This window comes from Orcinus orca, chromosome 16 (genome assembly GCF_937001465.1).
Source record: "Orcinus orca chromosome 16, mOrcOrc1.1, whole genome shotgun sequence".
NCBI classification, from domain to species: domain Eukaryota; kingdom Metazoa; phylum Chordata; class Mammalia; order Artiodactyla; family Delphinidae; genus Orcinus; species Orcinus orca.
In genome coordinates, this window is record NC_064574.1 from 58,058,685 (window position 1) to 58,076,881 (window position 18,197).

General features: G+C 37.2%; 1 protein-coding gene across 18 annotated transcripts in view; it reads left to right on the top strand.

Annotated features, from left to right (window-relative positions):
- Nucleotides 1–18,197, top strand: part of ATF7IP2 (activating transcription factor 7 interacting protein 2) — a 73,274-nt gene that overhangs the window by 15,577 nt on the left and 39,500 nt on the right. For 17 of the 18 annotated variants that reach the window (XR_007472059.1, XR_007472056.1, XR_007472058.1 and 14 more), the window contains 3 exons: nt 2,879–3,013; nt 3,574–3,672; nt 14,088–14,248. Coding sequence is in view for 10 of the 18 variants with exons in the window: in XM_033428819.2 (XP_033284710.1) it covers nt 2,879–3,013; nt 3,574–3,672; nt 14,088–14,248 (395 nt within the window). In the remaining 8 variants the exon portion in view is untranslated. Of the gene's footprint in view, nt 1–2,878; nt 3,014–3,573; nt 3,673–14,087; nt 14,249–17,080; nt 17,355–18,197 lie in introns of those variants that run through there. The other variant, XM_033428823.2, reaches the window with a different exon arrangement.

An 18,197-nucleotide genomic window follows, 5' to 3' on the forward strand; every position in this document is an offset into this window, starting at 1 on the left:
AGCTTAAAAGGTGAGTCAATACTTCCCCTTTCTACTTCTTATTTTCTTCTGCAAGACCAAAGGAGACATTAATAAAAAATATGTAAATATTCTATTGTTTGCAGGGATGGGGTAGTGGAATTATGTTAAACATGGATCTAGCTTAAGAAGTTGGGCATTGCAGCTGTGTTACTCCCAGTGATTAGTAGCTGATTTCAGAAATAAGTTCTGATACGGACATATAAATACAAAATTTAATCTTTGAACATTTTAATTTCACTGGCACAGAAAAATCAGGGTTTTCATTCACTACTATTATCTATCTCACAAAATACTTGGTCCAAGTTAACAAAGAATATGGTCCTTGCCAGTGAGGTTGAAGGAATGCAGTTTATTTGTTATCCTCCCCCACCACTACCACCAGAAGTTTCTTACATTGTCGGGTGACAGCGTGTGATTTAGCTAATTCCTATCTTTTATCTATCTCTCAGTAACTAGCTCTCCCTCACTTGATATTTTAATTCCTGTCTGAACAGTTAACTCTCTAAACCACATCTGTTTGTTTTTCTTGTTTGAATCCCAGCGGAATAGGGCCTCCCATTCTGATATTGTTCTTCCCTACTGAGAGAGTCCCAGAGCAGTTAACTCTTATCTTTTGAGGTTTCAGAAGGATCTTGGCCTGGTTGATTCCAATTAAATTACTGAAGTAGAGGGGTTTTTCTTCCGAAGTCCAAGTTGTTAACCCTACCCACCATTGCAGAAAGTTGAGGCAGATAGGGGATATATATATATATATACATATATATATATATATATATATATACACACACACACACACACACACACACACACACACACACACACACACACACACACACACATAATTTCCAGTTTTTCTCCAATCTTTAGGCCACTTTGCCTACCATCTGCAAATTGTAGCTAGGACTTCATCTGATTCCATAATTTTTGACACATTACCATCTGCAGAAGATATTTATGAGGTATTTGGTGGAGGTTATTGTGTCTTCCTTCTGTATGAAGACCATAACCACTAAATGAGAACAAGTGTGTACTCTAGAGGACGCATGCCTTGGAGGGCAGTTAATCCAAAGTAACCAAGTTTTAAGAGTCTGCCTCCATCTGAATCACCAGGAGTACTTGTTTAAATTGTGGTGTCTTCAGCTCACTACTAATTGTTTTAAGCTTCTCTTTTCTCAGACTTACCCGATAAGAATCATTAGTGGTGCCAGGCCTCTTTTCAGGAAATTGGTGAATCAGGGTAGGTCCTAGGAATTTGTGAATTTAACAAGTATTCCATATGATTCTTCCTTACCAGGGAAGTTTGACGAACACTGTATGGCTTTTGCTTCTTAGCAAAACAGTATTTCCGTATTCAAAACAGTTAAATTTGTATTCCAAGATTCATCAGGGTATGAACTTCACGTATTGACTTCAGCCAGTGAACTGGCAAGCATGCAATAATCCATAAAAACCACACATGGGGACAGGTAATGGCTGTCAGTAAAAATAGTATGATTTTCTGAGCACTTATTTACATAATACATATGTTTTGAGCTGTTATTAATCAGATATTTAAAAGTTGTGAGAGTACAAATGACAATCATGTCTAATAATGTTGAGAAACCACTGTAGAAATGTTAATGAAGCATTACAGAAGAAATCGAGTAGATGATAATGTTGAAGATCAAGAACAATAGGGAATGAAAAGGAAAAACCTTGGGAATAATCAAATAAAATTACTGAATATGACTAATCATCTGGGTGACATCAGTATAAAGGAGTTTAACATAGAAACTATGTGCTACAGTTTTGAGCACCAAGAAACAAGATGATATGGGAAGATATAAATATTACTAATAAATACCTTAAATATATCATGACAGAATTTGTTATTAAGAGAGACTACCTACTATGTTGTGAAAGTTGCTAAAAGGGGCATATACATTGAGCAAACACCTGCAGTGGATATTTCTGAATGTATGGCTCAGCAAAGCCATTAATATCAGTAGGCACTGAGATTAATTATGCTACCTGAAAATAGGCCAACCTATTTTCTGAAAACTAGCCAGATAATGAAATTCATTAATGTTTCATGTGCTAACTACTATAGTCTGATAGAATAGCATGCATTATGCCAGATAGCATTAGTCACATAATTGCTTTTTTCACTTTAACAATAAGTCATCCCCTCCCCCTGCAAAAAAAAACTAAAGGAGATTATCTTGTATATTTATTTCTTTCATTTCAATTCAGTGTTTTCCATTTTATGGAGCTCTTATGCATATTATCTTTTTGTTCTTATGAAAATCCTATGAGCATCACTTGTTCAACATTGTATGACATCTACCCATTTGTGGACCAGGCAAATGAAGCTCAGAGATGTTGTGACTTCCCGAAGGTCATATAGCTTGTTAATGGTGGGGTCAAGGCTCAAATTTTCATAATTTCCTTTCTGTCTACTACAGATCAACCAGCCATTTTCACTGGGCTCTGGTTTTCAGATAAGTGGAGTCCCTTTTCATAGAATACTAGGTTTCAGCTATGGTCATTAAAAAGTATAAATGGGATATATATAGACTTTTACTATTCCTTTAATTTGTATTATGGAATTCAACCAAAACTGTAGGAAACTAAAATTAACACTAGGAGAATAAATTTAATTTCTAACTTACCCATATATTTAAATATTAGATGTGTTCTGCTGAATTTGGTATTTAACTTTTATAAACCATATTGACATAGTAATATAAATACATAAATAAAGTACCTTTTATTAGTTACAGTAAATCCAGAAAAGAGCAAAGCTGTTTTTAAGAAGTAGAAAATAAAATTGCTTTTAAATTTGAAACGTGGAGTGTTTTGGTTTTTAACATTCTAGGTCGGACATTTGATTCGACAGGAGATCTGTAGTATAAATTACAAACTATTTGATAACAAACTGAAAGAATTGACTGAACGCATTGGGAAGACACAGTGCAGGAGTAAACATGAAGCAATAGCTGATGAACTCTTTGTAAGTTTCTAATTTCATTTTATTTCATTTGAGTCCTTTTAAAAAGTAGAATTTAATGATATTTTACATATTAGGAAAGGAAAACAGTAAAGGTGGACCCAAATCTGATCCCTGGCCACAACCCTGATGTGCTATACCATTGGTAATATAAGTTATTATATCTCAGCTGTATTGGCCCTTGAGAAATACTTGTAGAACCATCAGCCATTCTGTGTCAGTTCAAAATATATTCTATATTAGAGCTTGTATAACCTGTTTCAAACTTTCTTTAGGTTTTTTGTTTTGTTTTACTCTTCTAGGGTTACTTGCTAATTGGTGTTTCTACCAACATTAATTTTATTGTGGACCAATTAGAAGTTTGATTTTTTTAATCTTCTATTCTTGAACATCTTATAGTAGATCAAACCTGATATAAATGTTTGGCTTACATAAGAATTTCTCATTTATTTGGTGGATGCCTAAGTCTCACAAAATTACATTGGCAAATATTTTTCTCTCCACCTCTATATGATATATTATTTGGTACTCCGGTTTTGTATTTATTTGTTTTTCTCTTCTAGACAAAAATAAAAAAACTTCAAAGACGTATTAGAACAGTAATGTTATCTCGAAGGAATTGTGTGGAACCAAACGTGGTATCCAGCAATACAGCTTGTAAGGTTGGTATAAACGTATAGGAGTTTTAATAACTTACTTGCCCCACATTATAAGTAGTTGGATTGTAAGAGCAGAATATACTTCCAACGAAGACATAGGTTTAAAAGACAATAAATTTATACTTAGAATGTTCCTCTGACTCTATCTCTGGAGAAGATACCCTCAGATAGCCAAAAGTAAATGCCACCTGTATTTATTTCATAAAGTGAGTAGAGAGGTGATTTGTGATTGCCTGTACTGCCTCCCTCCCCGCCGTTTTATCATGATGAAAAATTTCAAACATAGAAAAGCTGAGAGAATTTTACAGTGAACGCTTGTATAATCAACGTCTAACTTCTACCTTTACTCTTTTAATAAATTTATTTTTGTCATGTATCTGCCAGCCTACTCATCCCCTAAGCCATGTTCATATTTGGTACATTCATAAGTACTAACGTATTTTGTATCAAAATACACTTTGCAGTGTACACTTCCAAAATATTTCAGCATGGGTATCATTAAGTAGAGTTTAGTATCTGTTTATATTTTTTATATAAAATTTAAAATAGGGCTTCCCTGGTGGCGTGGTGGTTGAGAGTCCGCCTGCCGATGCAGGGGATGCGGGTTCGTGCTCCGGTCTGGGGATCCCACATGCCGCGGAGAGGCTGGGCCCGTGGGCCATGGCCACTGGGCCTGCGCGTCCGGAGCCTGTGCTCTGCGGGACAGGCCACAACAGTGAGAGGCCCGCGTAACGCAAAAAAAAAAAAAAAAAAAAATTTAAAATAATCATAAGTATACATTCACTGAATTTTTTCTTATGTCTTTATTCCCTGTAGTATCATATTTGCGCTAGCCTCAATAAATCAATTGGGAAGCATTTCCTTCCCTGTTTTCTGAAAGTTTGTGCAAGATTTTTATCACTTCCTTAAATGTTTGATAGAATCCACCTCTGAAATCTGGGCAAGGACCTTTCTTTGTAGGAAGACTTTTTCCTGAAAATGTAGTTCTTTCATAGGTATAAAGTAATTCAGATTTTCCTATTTCATTTTGTGTATTAGTTTTGTAAGTTATCTTAGCAAGGAATTTGTCCATTTCATCTAAGTTGATGATTTTGTTGGCATAAAGTTATTGATAAAATTCCCTTGTCCTTTTAACCTTTGTAGATCTGTAGTGATATACTCTATTTCATTTCTGATACTAGTATAATCTGTATTTCCTTTTTTTCTTTCTTTCTTTCTTTTTTACATCTTTATTGGAGTATAATTGCTTTACAATGGTGTGTTAGTTTCTGCTTTATAACAAAGTGAATCAGTTATACATATACATATGTTCCCATATCTATTCCCTTTTGCGTCTTCCTCCCTCCCACCCTCCCTATCCCACCCCTCCAGGCGGTCACAAAGCACCAAGCTGATCTCCCTGTGCTATGCGGCTGCTTCCCACTAGCTATCTACCTTACGTTTGATAGTGTATATATGTCCATGCCTCTCTCATGCTTTGTCACAGCTTACCCTTCCCCCTCCCCATATCCTCAAGTTCATTCTCTAGTAGGTCTGTGTCTTTATTCCTGTCTTACCCCTAGGTTCTTCATGACATTTTTTTTTTCGTAAATTCCATATATATGTGTTAGCATACGGTATTTGTCTTTCTCTTTCTGACTTACTTCACTCTGTATGACAGACTCTAGGTCTATCCACCTCATTACAAATAGCTCAATTTCGTTTCTTTTTATGGCTGAGTAATACTCCATTGTATATATGTGCCACATCTTCTTTATCCATTCATCCGATGATGGACACTTAGGTTATTTCCATCTCCGGGCTATTGTAAATAGAGCTGCAATGAACATTTTGGTACATGACTCTTTTTGAATTATGGTTTTCTCAGGGTATATGCCCAGTAGTGGGATTGCTGGGTCATATGGTAGTTCTATTTGTAGTTTTTTAAGGAACCTCCATACTGTTCTCCACAGTGGCTGTACCAATTCACATTCCCACCAGCAGTGCAAGAGTGTTCCCTTTTCTCCACACCCTCTCCAGCATTTATTGTTTCTAGATTTTTTGATGATGGCCATTCTGACTGGTGTGAGATGATATTTCATTGTAGTTTTGATTTGCATTTCTCTAATGATTAATGATGTTGAGCATTCTTTCATGTGTTTGTTGGCAGTCTGTGTATCTTCTATGGAGAAATGTCTGTTTAGGTCTTCTACCCATTTTTGGATTGGGTTGTTTGTTTTTTTGTTATTGAGCTGCATGAGCTGCTTATAAATTTTGGAGGTTAATCCTTTGTCGATTGCTTCATTTGCAAATATTTTCTCCCATTCTGAGGGTTGTCTTTTGGTCTTGTTTATGGTTTCCTTTGCTGTGCAAAAGCTTTGAAGTTTCATTAGGTCCCATTTGTTTATTTTTGTTTTTATTTCCATTTCTCTGGGAGGTGGGTCAGAAAGGATCTTGCTGTGATTTATGTCATAGAGTGTTCTGCCTATGTTTTTCTCTAAGAGTTTGATGCTTTCTGGCCTTACATTTAGGTCTTTAATCCATTTTGAGCTTATTTTTGTGTATGGTGTTAGGGAGTGATCTAATCTCATACTTTTACATGTACCTGTCCAGTTTTCCCACCACCACTTATGGAAGAGGCTGTCCTTTCTCCGCTGTACATTCCTGCCTCCTTTATCAAAGATAAGGTGACCATATGTGGGTGAGTTTATCTCTGGGCTTTCTATCCTGTTCCATTGATCTATCTTTCTGTTTTTGTGTCAGTACCATACTGTCTTGATTACTGTAGCTTTGTAGTATAGTCTGAAGTCAGGGAGCCTGATTCTGCCAGCTCCGTTTTTCGTTCTCAAGATTGCTTTGGCTATTCGGGGTCTTTTGTGTTTCCATACAAATTGTGAAATTTTTTGTTCTAGTTCTAATGAAAAATGCCAGTGATAGTTTGATAGGGATTACATTGAATCTGTAGATTGCTTTGGGTAGTAGAGTCATTTTCACAATGTTGATTCTTCCAATCCAAGAACATGGTATATCTCTCCATCTATTTGTATCATCTTTAATTTCTTTCATCAGTGTCTTATAATTTTCTGCATACAGGTCTTTTGTCTCCTTAGGTAGGTTTATTCCTAGATATTTTATTCTTTTTGTTGCAGTGGTAAATGGGAGTGTTTTCTTGATTTCACTTTCAGATTTCTCATCATTAGTGTATAGGAATGCCAGAGATTTCTGTGTATTAATTTTGTATCCTGCTACTTTACCAGATTCATTGATTAGCTCTAGTAGTTTTCTGGTAGCATCTTTAGGATTTTCTATGTATAGTATCATGTCATCTGCAAACAGTTACAGCTTCACTTCTTCTTTTCCGATTTGGATTCCTTTTATTTCCTTTTCTTCTCTGATTGCTGTGGCTAAAACTTCCAAAACTATGTTGAATAAGATTGGTGAGAGTGGGCAATCTTGTCTTGTTCCTGATCTTAGTGGAAATGCTTTCAGTTTTTCACCATTGAGGACGATGTTGGCTGTGGGTTTGTCATATATGGCCTTTATTAAGTTGAGGAAAGTTCCCTCTATGCCTACTTGCTGCAGGGTTTTTATCATAAATCGGTGTTGAATTTTGTTGAACGCTTTCTCTGCATCTATTGAGATGATCATATAGTTTTACTCCTTCCTTTTGTTAATATGGTTTATCACATTGATTGATTTGCGTATATTGAAGAATCCTTGCATTCCTGGAGTAAACCCCACTTGATCATGGTGTATTATCCTTTTAATGTGCTGTTGGATTCTGTTTGCTAGTATTTTGTTGAGGATTTTTGCATCTATGTTAATCAGTGGTATTGGCCTGTAGTTTTCTTTCTTTGTTACATCCTTGTCTGGTTTTGGTATCAAGGTGATGGTGGCCTCGTAGAATGAGTTTGGGAGTGTTCCTCCCTCTGCTATATTTTGGAAGAGTTTGAGAAGGATAGGTGTTAGCTCTTCTCTAAATGTTTGATAGAATTCGCCTGTGAAGCCATCTGGTCCTGGGCTTTGTTTGTTGGAAGATTTTTAATCACAGTTTCAATTTCAGTGCTTGTGATTGGTCTGTTCATATTTTCTATTTCTTCCTGATTCAGTCTTGGCAGGTTGTGCATTACTAGGTATTTGTCCATTTCTTCCAGGTTGTCCCTTTTATTGGCATAAAGTTGCTTGTAGTAATCTTTCATGGTCTTTTTTATTTCTGCAGTGTCAGTTGTTACTTCTCCTTTTTCATTTCTAATTCTATTGATTTGAGTCTTCTCCATCTTTTTCTTGATGAGTCTGGCTAATGGTTTATCAATTTTGTTTATCTTCTCAAAGAACCAGCTTTTAGTTTTATTGATCTTTGCTATCGTTTCCTTCATTTCTTTTTCATTTATTTCTGATCTGATTTTAATGATTTCTTTCATTCTGCTAACTGTGGGGTTTTTTTGTTCTTCTTTCTCTAATTGCTTTAGGTGCAAGGTTAGGTTGTTTATTTGAGATGTTTCCTGTTTCTTAAGGTAGGATTGTATTGCTATAATCTTCCCTCTTAGAACTGCTTTTGCTGCATCCCATAGATTTTGGGTCGTCGTGTCTCCATTGTCATTTGTTTCTAGGTAATTTTTTATTCCCTCTTTGATTTCTTCAGCGATCACTTCGTTATTAAGTAGTGTATTGTTTAGCCTCCATGTGTTTGTATTTTTTACAGATCTTTTCCTGTAATTGATATCTAGTCTGATAGCATTGTGGTGGGAAAGGATACTTGAAACACTTTCAATTTTCTTAAATTTACCAAGACTTGACTTGTGACCCAAGATATGATCTATCCTGGAGATTGTTCCATGAGCACTTGAGAAAAATGTGTATTCTATTGTTTTTGGATGGAATGTCCTATAAATATTAATTAAGTCCATCTTGTTTAATGTATCATTTAAAGCTTGTGTTTCCTTATTTATTTTCATTTTGGATGATCTGTCCATTGGTGAAAGTGGGGTGTTAAAATCCCCTACTATGAATGTGTTACTGTCGATTTCCCCTTTTATGGCTGTTAGTATTTGCCTTATGTATTGAGGTGCTCCTATGTTGGGTGCATAAATATTTACAATTGTTATATCTTCTTCTTGGATCAATCCCTTGATCATTATGTAGTGTCCTTCTTTGTCTCTTCTAATAGTCTTTATTTTAAGGTCTATTTTGTGTGATATGAGAATTGCTACTCCAGCTTTCTTTTCGTTTCCATTTGCATGAAATATCTTTTTCCATCCCCTTACTTTCAGTCTGTATGTGTCTCTAGGTCTGAAGTGGGTCTCTTGTAGACAGCAAATATATGGGTCTTGTTTTTGTATCCATTCAGCCAACCTGTGTCTTTTGGTGGGAGCATTTAGTCCATCTACATTTAAGGTAATTATCGATATGTATGTTCCTATTCCCATTTTCTTAATTGTTTTGGGTTCGTTATTGTAGGTCTTTTCCTTCTCTCATGTTTCTTGCCCAGAGAAGTTCCTTTAGAAGTTGTTGTAAAGCTGGTTTGGTGGTGCTGAACTCTCTCAGCTTTTCCTTGTCTGTAAAGGTTTTAATTTCTCCATCAAATCTGAATGAGATCCTTGCTGGGTAGAGTAATCTTGGTTGCAGGTTTCTCTCCTTCATCACTTTAAATATGTCCTGCCAGTCCCTTCTGGCTTGCAGAGTTTCTGCTGAAAGATCAGCTGTTAACCTTATGGGGATTCCTTTGTGTGTTATTTGTTGTTTTTCCCTGGCTGCTTTTAATATGTTTTCTTTGTATTTAATTTTTGACAGTTTGATAAATATGTGTCTTGGCGTATTTCTCTTTGGATTTATCCTGTATGGGACTTTCTGTGCTTCCCGGACTTGATTAACTATTTCCTTTCCCATATTAGGGAAGTTTTCAACTATAATCTCTTCAAATATTTTCTCAGTCCCTTTCTTTTTCTCTTCTTCTTCTGGAACCCCTATAATTCGAATGTTGGTGTGTTTAATGTTGTCCCAGAGGTCTCTGAGACTGTCCTCAGTTCTTTTCATTCTTTTTTCTTTATTCTGCTCTGCAGTAGTTATTTCCACTGTTTTATCTTCCAGGTCACTTATCCGTTCTTCTGCCTCAGTTATTCTGCTATTGATCCCATCTAGAGTATTTTTCATTTCATTTATTGTGTGGTTCATTGTTGTTTGTTTCATCTTTAGTTCTTCTAGGTCCCTGTTAAATGTTTCTTGCATTTTGTCCATTCTATTTCCAAGATTGGGGATCATCTTTACTATCATTATTCTGAATTCTTTTTCTGGTAGACTGCCTATTTCCTCTTCATTTGTTAGGTCTGGTGGGTTTTTATCTTGCTCCTTCATCTTCTGTGTGTTTTTCTGTCTTCTCATTTCGCTTATCTTACTGTGTTTGGCGTCTCCGTTTTGCAGGCTGCAGGTTCGTAGTTCCCGTTGTTTTTGGTGTCTGTCCCCAGTGGCTAAGGTTGGTTCAGTGGGTTATGTCGGCTTCCTGGTGGAGGGGACTAGTGCCTGTGTTCTGGTGGATGAGGCTGGATCTTGTCTTTCTGTTGGGCAGGTCCATGTCTGGTGGTGTGTTTTGGGGTGTCTGTGGACTTATGATTTTAGGCAGCCTCTCTGCTAATGGATGGGGTTGTGTTCCTGTCTTGCTAGTTGTTTGGCATAGGATGTACAGCACTGTAGCTTGCTGGTCATTGAGTGAAGCTGGGTGCTGGTGTTGAGATGGAGATCTCTGGGAGATTTTTGCCATTTGATAGTATGTGGAGCTGGGAGGTCTCTTGTGGACCAGTGTCCTGAAGTTGGCTCTCCCACCTCAGAGGCACAGCACTGACTCCTGGCTGCAGCACCAAGAACCTTTCATCCACACGACTCAGAATAAAAGGGAGAAAAAGTAGAAAGAAAGAATTAGTAGAAGTAGAAAGAAAGAAAGGAGGGAGGGAGGGAGGGTGGAAGGAAGGAGGGAAGGAAGGAAAAAAGGAAAGAAGATAAAGCAACATAAAGTAAGATAAAATATAATAAAGTTATTAAAATAAAAAATAATTATTAAGAGAAAAAAAATAAAAAAAAAAAAAAGACGGATGGATAGAACCCTAGGACAAATAGTGGAAGCAAAGCTATACAGACAAAATCTCACACAGAAGCATACACATACACACTCACAAAAAGAGGAAAAGGGGAAAAAATCATAAATCTTGCTCTCAAAGTCCACCTCCTCAATTTGGGATGATTCGTTGTGTATTCATGTATTCCACAGATGCAGGGTACATCAAGTTGATTGTGGAGCTTTAATCCGCTGCTTCTGAGGCTTCTGGGAGAGATTTCCCTTTCTCTTCTTTGTTTGCACATTTCCCGGGGCTCAGCTTTGGATTTGACCCCGCCTCTGCGTGTAGGTCTCTGGAGGGCGTCTGTTCTTCGCCGAGGCAGGACGGGGTTAAAGGAGCAGCTGATTCGGGGGCTCTGGCTCACTCAGGCTGCGGGGAGGGAGGGGTGTGGATATGGGGCAGGCCTCTGGCGGCAGAGGCCACCGTGACGTTGCACCAACCTGGGGTGCGCCGTGCGTTCTCCCGGGGAAGTTGTCCCTGGATCACGGGACCCTGGCAGTGGCGGGCTGCACAGGCTCCCCGGAAGGGGGGTGTGGATAGTAACCTGTGCTTGCACACAGGCTTCTTGGTGGCGGTAGCAGCGGCCTTAGCGTCTCATGCCCGTCTCTGGGGTCCGTGCTTTTAGCCGCTGTTCGTGCCAGTCTCTGGAGCTCCTTTAAACAGCGCTCTTGATCCCCTCTCCTCGTGTACCAGGAAACAAAGAGGGAAGAAAAAGTCTCTTGCCTCTTCGACAGGTCCAGACTTTTCCCTGGACTCCCTCCCAGCTAGCCGTGGTGCACTAACCCCCTGCAGGCTGTGTTGACGCTGCCAACCCCAGCCCTCTCCCGGCGCTCCAACCAAATCCTGAGCCTCAACTCCCAGCCCCGCCCGCCCCGGCGGGTGAGCAGACAAGCCTCTCGGGCTGGTGAGTGCTGGTCGGCCCCGATCCTCTGTGTGGGAATCTCTCCGCTTTGCCCCCCGCACCCCTGTTGCTGTGCTCTCCTCCGCAGCTCCGAAGCTTCCCCCTGCGCCACCCGTAGTCTCCGCCCGCGAAGGGGCTTCCTAGTGTGTGGAAACCTTTCCTCCTTCACAGCTCCCTCCCACTGGTGCAGGTCCAGTCCCTATCCTTTTTTCTCTGTTTATCCTTTTTTCTTTTGCCTTACCCAGGTACTTGGGGGGGGGGGTTTCTTGCCTTTTGGGAGGTCTGAGGTCTGCCAGTGTTCAGTAGGTGTTCTGTAGGAGTTGTTCCACGTGTAGATGTATTTCTGGTGTATTTGGCTTCTGAATAACTAGGCTTTAAAATGCTTAGGATCTGGACTCAACCTCAGCCAGTTTCTGATTAAAACTGAAGTGGCTCCTTTTTTTCTTGATCAGTCTTACTTTGGATATAATTTGTTCTTCTTTTTCCAGCTTCTTAAGAGACAAAGAGCATTAATTTTTAACCTTTTCTACTAGAAAACATTTAAAGCTATAAATTTTCTTCTAAGCACTGCTCTTTCTAAGCACCTTCTAAGCATCTTCTTAATGCTTATATTATGTACTTTTCAGTGTAGAGAGTATAATATAATCTGTATTATATTGTATTTTTGTTTTCCATCAGTTGAAAATAATTTCCAGTTTCCCTTATGGTATTGTTCTTTGACCCATGGGTTATTTAGAAGGATATGTTTAATTTCCACACATTTCTAGGTATCTTATTTTTATAGATATCTAATTTCATTTTGGTCAGAGAACATACTGTGTAAAATTGCAACATTGAGAGTTACTGACACTTATTTTATAGCCCAAGATATGCTTTCCCTTGTTGAATGTTTCATGTATACTTGAAAAGAATATTCGGTATAATATTCTATAAATGTCACTTCTATGCTAATTGTGTCAAGATGGTTGATAGTGGTGAATCATGGCCCTTAAAGGATGTCCACGACCTAATCCCTGGAACCTGTGAGTATGTTACTTAATGTGCTAAAAGAAGCTTATAGATGAGAAGATTATGCTGGTGGGCTCAATAAAATCACAAGGGTCCTTATAAAAAGGAGTCAAGAAGGCTAAAGACAAGATGGAAATGGGACAATGAAAGCAGAGGCTGGATGATTGCACTGAAGATGGAGGCAAGGGGTACAAGCCAAGGAATGCTGGCAGCTTCTAGAAGCTGGAAAAAAGGAAACAGATTTTTCCCCTGAAGCCTCCAGAAGGGATGCAGCCAGCTAACAACTTGATCTTAATGAAACTGATTTCAAACTTCTGGCCTTCAGAAGTGTGACGGAATAAATTTCTGTTGTTTTAAACCACCCAGTTTGTGGTAATTTGTTATCGCAGCCTCGGAAAACTAATATAGAATGTGGCACCAGGAAGTATGGCATGCTGTTGTAACCGATACCTAAAAATGTGGAAGTGGATTTGGAATGGTAGAGGCTGGAAGAATATTAAGGCGCATGATTTTTCAAAAGCCTGGATTGCCTTGATCAGACTCTTAGTATTATAGAAATATAGATGATAAAGTCTGCACGTGAGGGCTCAGGAGGAAATGAGGAACATTGTAGAGAAACCCTGTATAGTCTAAGAGAATACCTAAATCTTCATAAACTTTTGGCAGAAATACGGATATTTAAAAGCACTGTTGGTGAGGACTCAAAAGAGGAACATGTTATTGGAAATTGGGGAGGGGATGGGGTTCTTGTTACATAGTGGCAGGAAGCTTAGCTGAAATGTTACCTACAGTAATATGGAAAGCAGAATTTGTAAATGATAAACTTGCGTGTTTATTAGGCTGATGAGATTGTTGAGCAAAATGTTGAAGGTTTGGCTTGGTTTCTTGCTTCTTACAGTAAAATGTGAGAGAGAAGAGATAAATTGAAGGAGAAACTTTAGCAAAAAGGAACCAGGATTTGATTGGGGAAATTCTTAGCCTATCCAAAACTCATCAACTAGAAGAGCAACTTGGAAAATTGATTTATTTCTGGTCTTCACTCTTATTAGAAGTATAACAAAAGTAAAAGTTTCCTTGTTGAAGTCTAATGTTTATTCCTAAAGTTTAGTATAATAGGAATAAAATGTTGTCTAAGTACTTAGGTATTTGTTTCTCCTTCTTTCCGTTCAAGCTAGGAAGTTGATTTGTGCTGTCATTATTTTTATTCCTTTTGAAGTATTTTTTAAAATTCATTTTGGCAGAGTAACTGCAATCATGGTCATCAGCCATTGATATACATATAATTTAATATATGTTTTACTGTGTGTATGCAAGAATATTTTGAGAACACTTTCCAAGTGGAATTTTAACCTATCATCAATTTTGTTGGAAGAGCACAATTGGTAACCCTCCCCTCAACTGCTTTTTCCTCACCCAACTAACAGGTTGCAAATTCAGAGACTATGAATTTGGATAAGAATCCAGAGTCAGTTAATAGTCCACAGGAAAGAAAAACTTCTGTGAACGCTGAACCTTCTAACCCTTCAGAAAAAGCAAGTGAAAAGATTAATTTGTCACGGGAACATAATGAGGCTGTTTCTGAAAGGTAGGCATTTCTATAAAAATGCATAAACTTATCTAAATATGTTTGTAAACACATATGCTCAAGCATAAAATACCTTAAAGCTTCATATTTATATGAATGCTGTTTTTGTCCATTATGAAGAAATTGGTTCTCAAAAGCTTTTATTGTTGTTTTAACTGTACTAAATAAACTTTTGAATTGGTTAGGTGATCAGGTTTTTCATTGTGATGCTTTCCATCTTTGGTATGGCAACTGGAGTGATCAACTGGATCACTCCAGTAGTTTCCACTTCTACACATGGAAGAATCAAGGCCCTATGAAACAGTGGTTTTAAAGAATTACACAGAGGAGTAAGACTAGGAGAAAAGTGTCTAAAATTAGTTCCCTGAATGTGGAAAGTAGTATCATGATAACTTCAAACTATAGTGAATAGGTTAACTTATTTGTCTGATTGATCACAAAGCAGCTGAGACACCTAATCTCCAATCTAGTCTAATAGAAGATTTGGGGCTGATAGGGAAGAAATAGTTTAGTTTAACAAAGACCCTTGATTGGTGATCCTGGCCTGGATTGATGTTCAAGGATAGGGGGATGGGGACATTTTAATGAATTCTCTTGACTGGTGATTCTCAACAGTTTTGGAGCTTTATAATATTATTTATTGTTAACATTTCACTCCCTAAAATGTCCTATGGTTTTGCTTTTATATGTTAAATTATATGTCAGCTTTTAAAAAGAGGAAAATTTATAACTAAAAATAAGTGAATTAAATGATGGCCATTGTTTGGAGAACACCACTCTTTCCCCCAAATAACTATGCATACTCAAGGATGCTATAAAATGAAAGAGAAGCATTACAGATCGACACCATTTACAGGAGATTCTTGGTATTTGGGAATTCACATGCAGTTCTGGCTCTTCAGAAGAAACCCTAATATTCCATGATATTGAGGCCTGCATTTTAGTTTTGAGCCAGGAAGCTGCTGTGAAGAAGGCACTTATTTAGTTGACAAAGGAAAGAGTCACATTTCAGTGAGTGTTTGTTGTTACCACTTACTTGATGCCTGTGCTGAAACTCATAAGGTGACAAAAAAGAAAAATGCTGTTGATGGAAGTGAAAGCGCCGTTAAAGTAACATTTTATAGACTGATATGTTAACTTTATCAGTGGCTTATACCCGTGATATGAACAATTCACCTCATGCTCTATAATGAAGGAAGAATGTGCAATTTATGAAACTGTTTCAGCCCATGGTGAGTGTGAGAATAGGTGTAACAATTGTGTAACTTGACCCTGATGGGTAGGTTCAGTGGTGAATTTTATAAAACATTTAAGAAAGAAACAATACCATTTTTAAACAAACTATCCCAAAGAATAAAAAAAGAGGGAATATTTTTCATTTTATGAGACTAGATGCTAAAATTTGGTATAACTCTGATACTCTGATAATAAAATCAATTTAAAAATTTTACAGAAATGGAAAATTACAGTTTACTTTTACCCACAAAATAGATGCAGATATCCTAAACAGAAACTAGTAAACCAAATTCAACAGTCTATAAAAGTTGAGTTTTTTCCAGGAATGCTGCAACATTGGTTTAACAATAGCAAGTCAACTTACATAATGTGCCAGGAGAAGAGTCATCATCAGCTCAAAATAGATGTAGGATTTTATAAAATACATGTTTATGATTAAAAAAAAATTCTTGGCAAACTTGGGATAGGAGGTACCTTCCTTAATTTGGTAAAGAGTATCTATAAAAACCCTAAAATCTGATAGTGAAATATTGGAAATATTCCCTTTGAGATAAAAATAGAAGGATGCCTGCTGTTACCACTTTAAGGTTATACTGGATATCTTAGCTAATGCAAAAATCAGAAAAACAAAAGAAAGAAAAATATAAAAGATTCAAAAAGAAGAAACAATAAATATTATTACTATTCCTAGATGATTGGGGGTATATATGTAGGAAATCCAAAGGAATTTACAGATAAATTATTAGGATTAATAAGAGTTTAGCAAGATTGCTAAACTCAAACATATAAGAAATCAATTGTATTCCTATAAGATATAAAAAATTCGGAAATGAAAATTTTTTAAACATATTATAGTATTAAATGTATCAAGTACCTAGAAATACAATTAACGAGGCATGTAATAACTGAAGAAAATTTCAAAACTTTGAGATATTGAAGAAGAATTCATTGGAGAAACGTACTATGTTTATGGTTTGGACAATACAGTATTAAAAATGCTTTTACTTTTGTTCAAATTAATTTATAGAGGACAGTTTCAGTCAGTTTCCCAGTGTGTAATTTTATGGAACTTGACAAGCTGATTTCATTCGAAAATGTATATATAAATGCAATGGGTTAAGAGGCCAAGATACCCTTTAAGTAGAGAAACAGAATGGAAGGAGTTTGCCATCAGATGTCAGGACATTATGAAACTGCAGTAATTAGGATAATGTGATATTGGCAAGTGCTAGACAACAGAGCTGTGTAACAGAGAGTCTGGAAACCTATACCTATAATGTATTATGTGATTTGTGTTGGAGATTGTATGGCAGATCAATTGGGAAATGATTGACTTTAGTAAATTCATATTGCTGTTCATATTGTGAGAAATATAAAAGAAATTGGATCCCTGAGTCCAATCCCTGTACATCAATCTCAAGTGAATTAAGGAACTAAATATCTAAAGGAAAATTATGAAGCTTTTAGAAGGTAACATAAAATGTCTTCATGAACTTCGGATAAGGAAAGATATCTTCAGACACAAATACCCTTACCATAAAAGAAAAAAAAGATCAATTTTACCACATTAAAATTAGAAACTTCTTTTCTCAAAAGGCACTATAAAGATAGTGAGAAGACAGGCCATCGAGTGGGAGAAGATACTTGCAGCACATATAACCTATAGAGGACTAGTACCCAGAATATATATAAAGAACTTCAACAAATCAATGAGTAAAAGCCAGATAATGCAAAAGAAAAATGGGCAAAAGACTTGTACATCTACTTCACAAAAGAGGAATTCCAAATGGCAAATAAACATATGAAAAGGTGCTCATCTTCACTAGTAATCAGGGAAATGCAAATTAAAACCACAATGAGATACCATTTCATATCAGGTAAGGAAAAGTAAAACATTTTAAAATCTGACAATACCAGGTATTGGTGAGGTTTTGAAATAAAAGGAATTGGTTTTAGTTAATATTTTGTTGGGTGAGTAAATTGGTATAGTATTTTAGAAAAAATTTGGCATTATCTAGAAATATTGAAGATCTGAATATCCTTTGACCTAGCGGTCCTATCCCTTGGTATATACCCTAGCTAGAGACATGTTCACATGTGCAATAGGACATATCTAGAGGAATGTTTATTAGCAGCATTTTCCATAATAGCCAAAAACCAGGAGGAAAAAAAGTCCATCTACAGCTGAAAAGAAAAATAATTGCTGTAAGTCCATACGGTAGAATTTTGTACATTAATGAAAGTGAAGGAACTACAGTCACATGTAACAGTATGTTACTCCCACAAAAAACATGACTGAAAGGCAGACACAAGGAATAGTATGATTCCATTCAAATGAAGTTCAGAAATAGCCAGCAAAAAGTACATTACTTATGAATTCAAAGCTAGATGGTAAATCTAAAGAGTAAAACAAGGGGATTAGTACCACAAATGCTATTTATGGAGGAGATTTATGATTCAGGATGGAGGCACGTGGGTTTCTGAAGTGTTGATAATTTAAAATGTATTTATCTGGGGCTTCCCTGGTGGCACAGTGGTTGAGGGTCTGCCTGCCGATGCAGGGGACACGGGTTCGTGACCCAGTCTGGGAAGATCCTGGGAAGATCCCACATGCCGCGGAGCGGCTGGGCCCGTGAGCCATGGCCGCTGGGCCTGTGCGTCCGGAGCCTGTGCTCCGCGGTGGGAGAGGCCACAGCAGTGAGAGGCCCCCGTA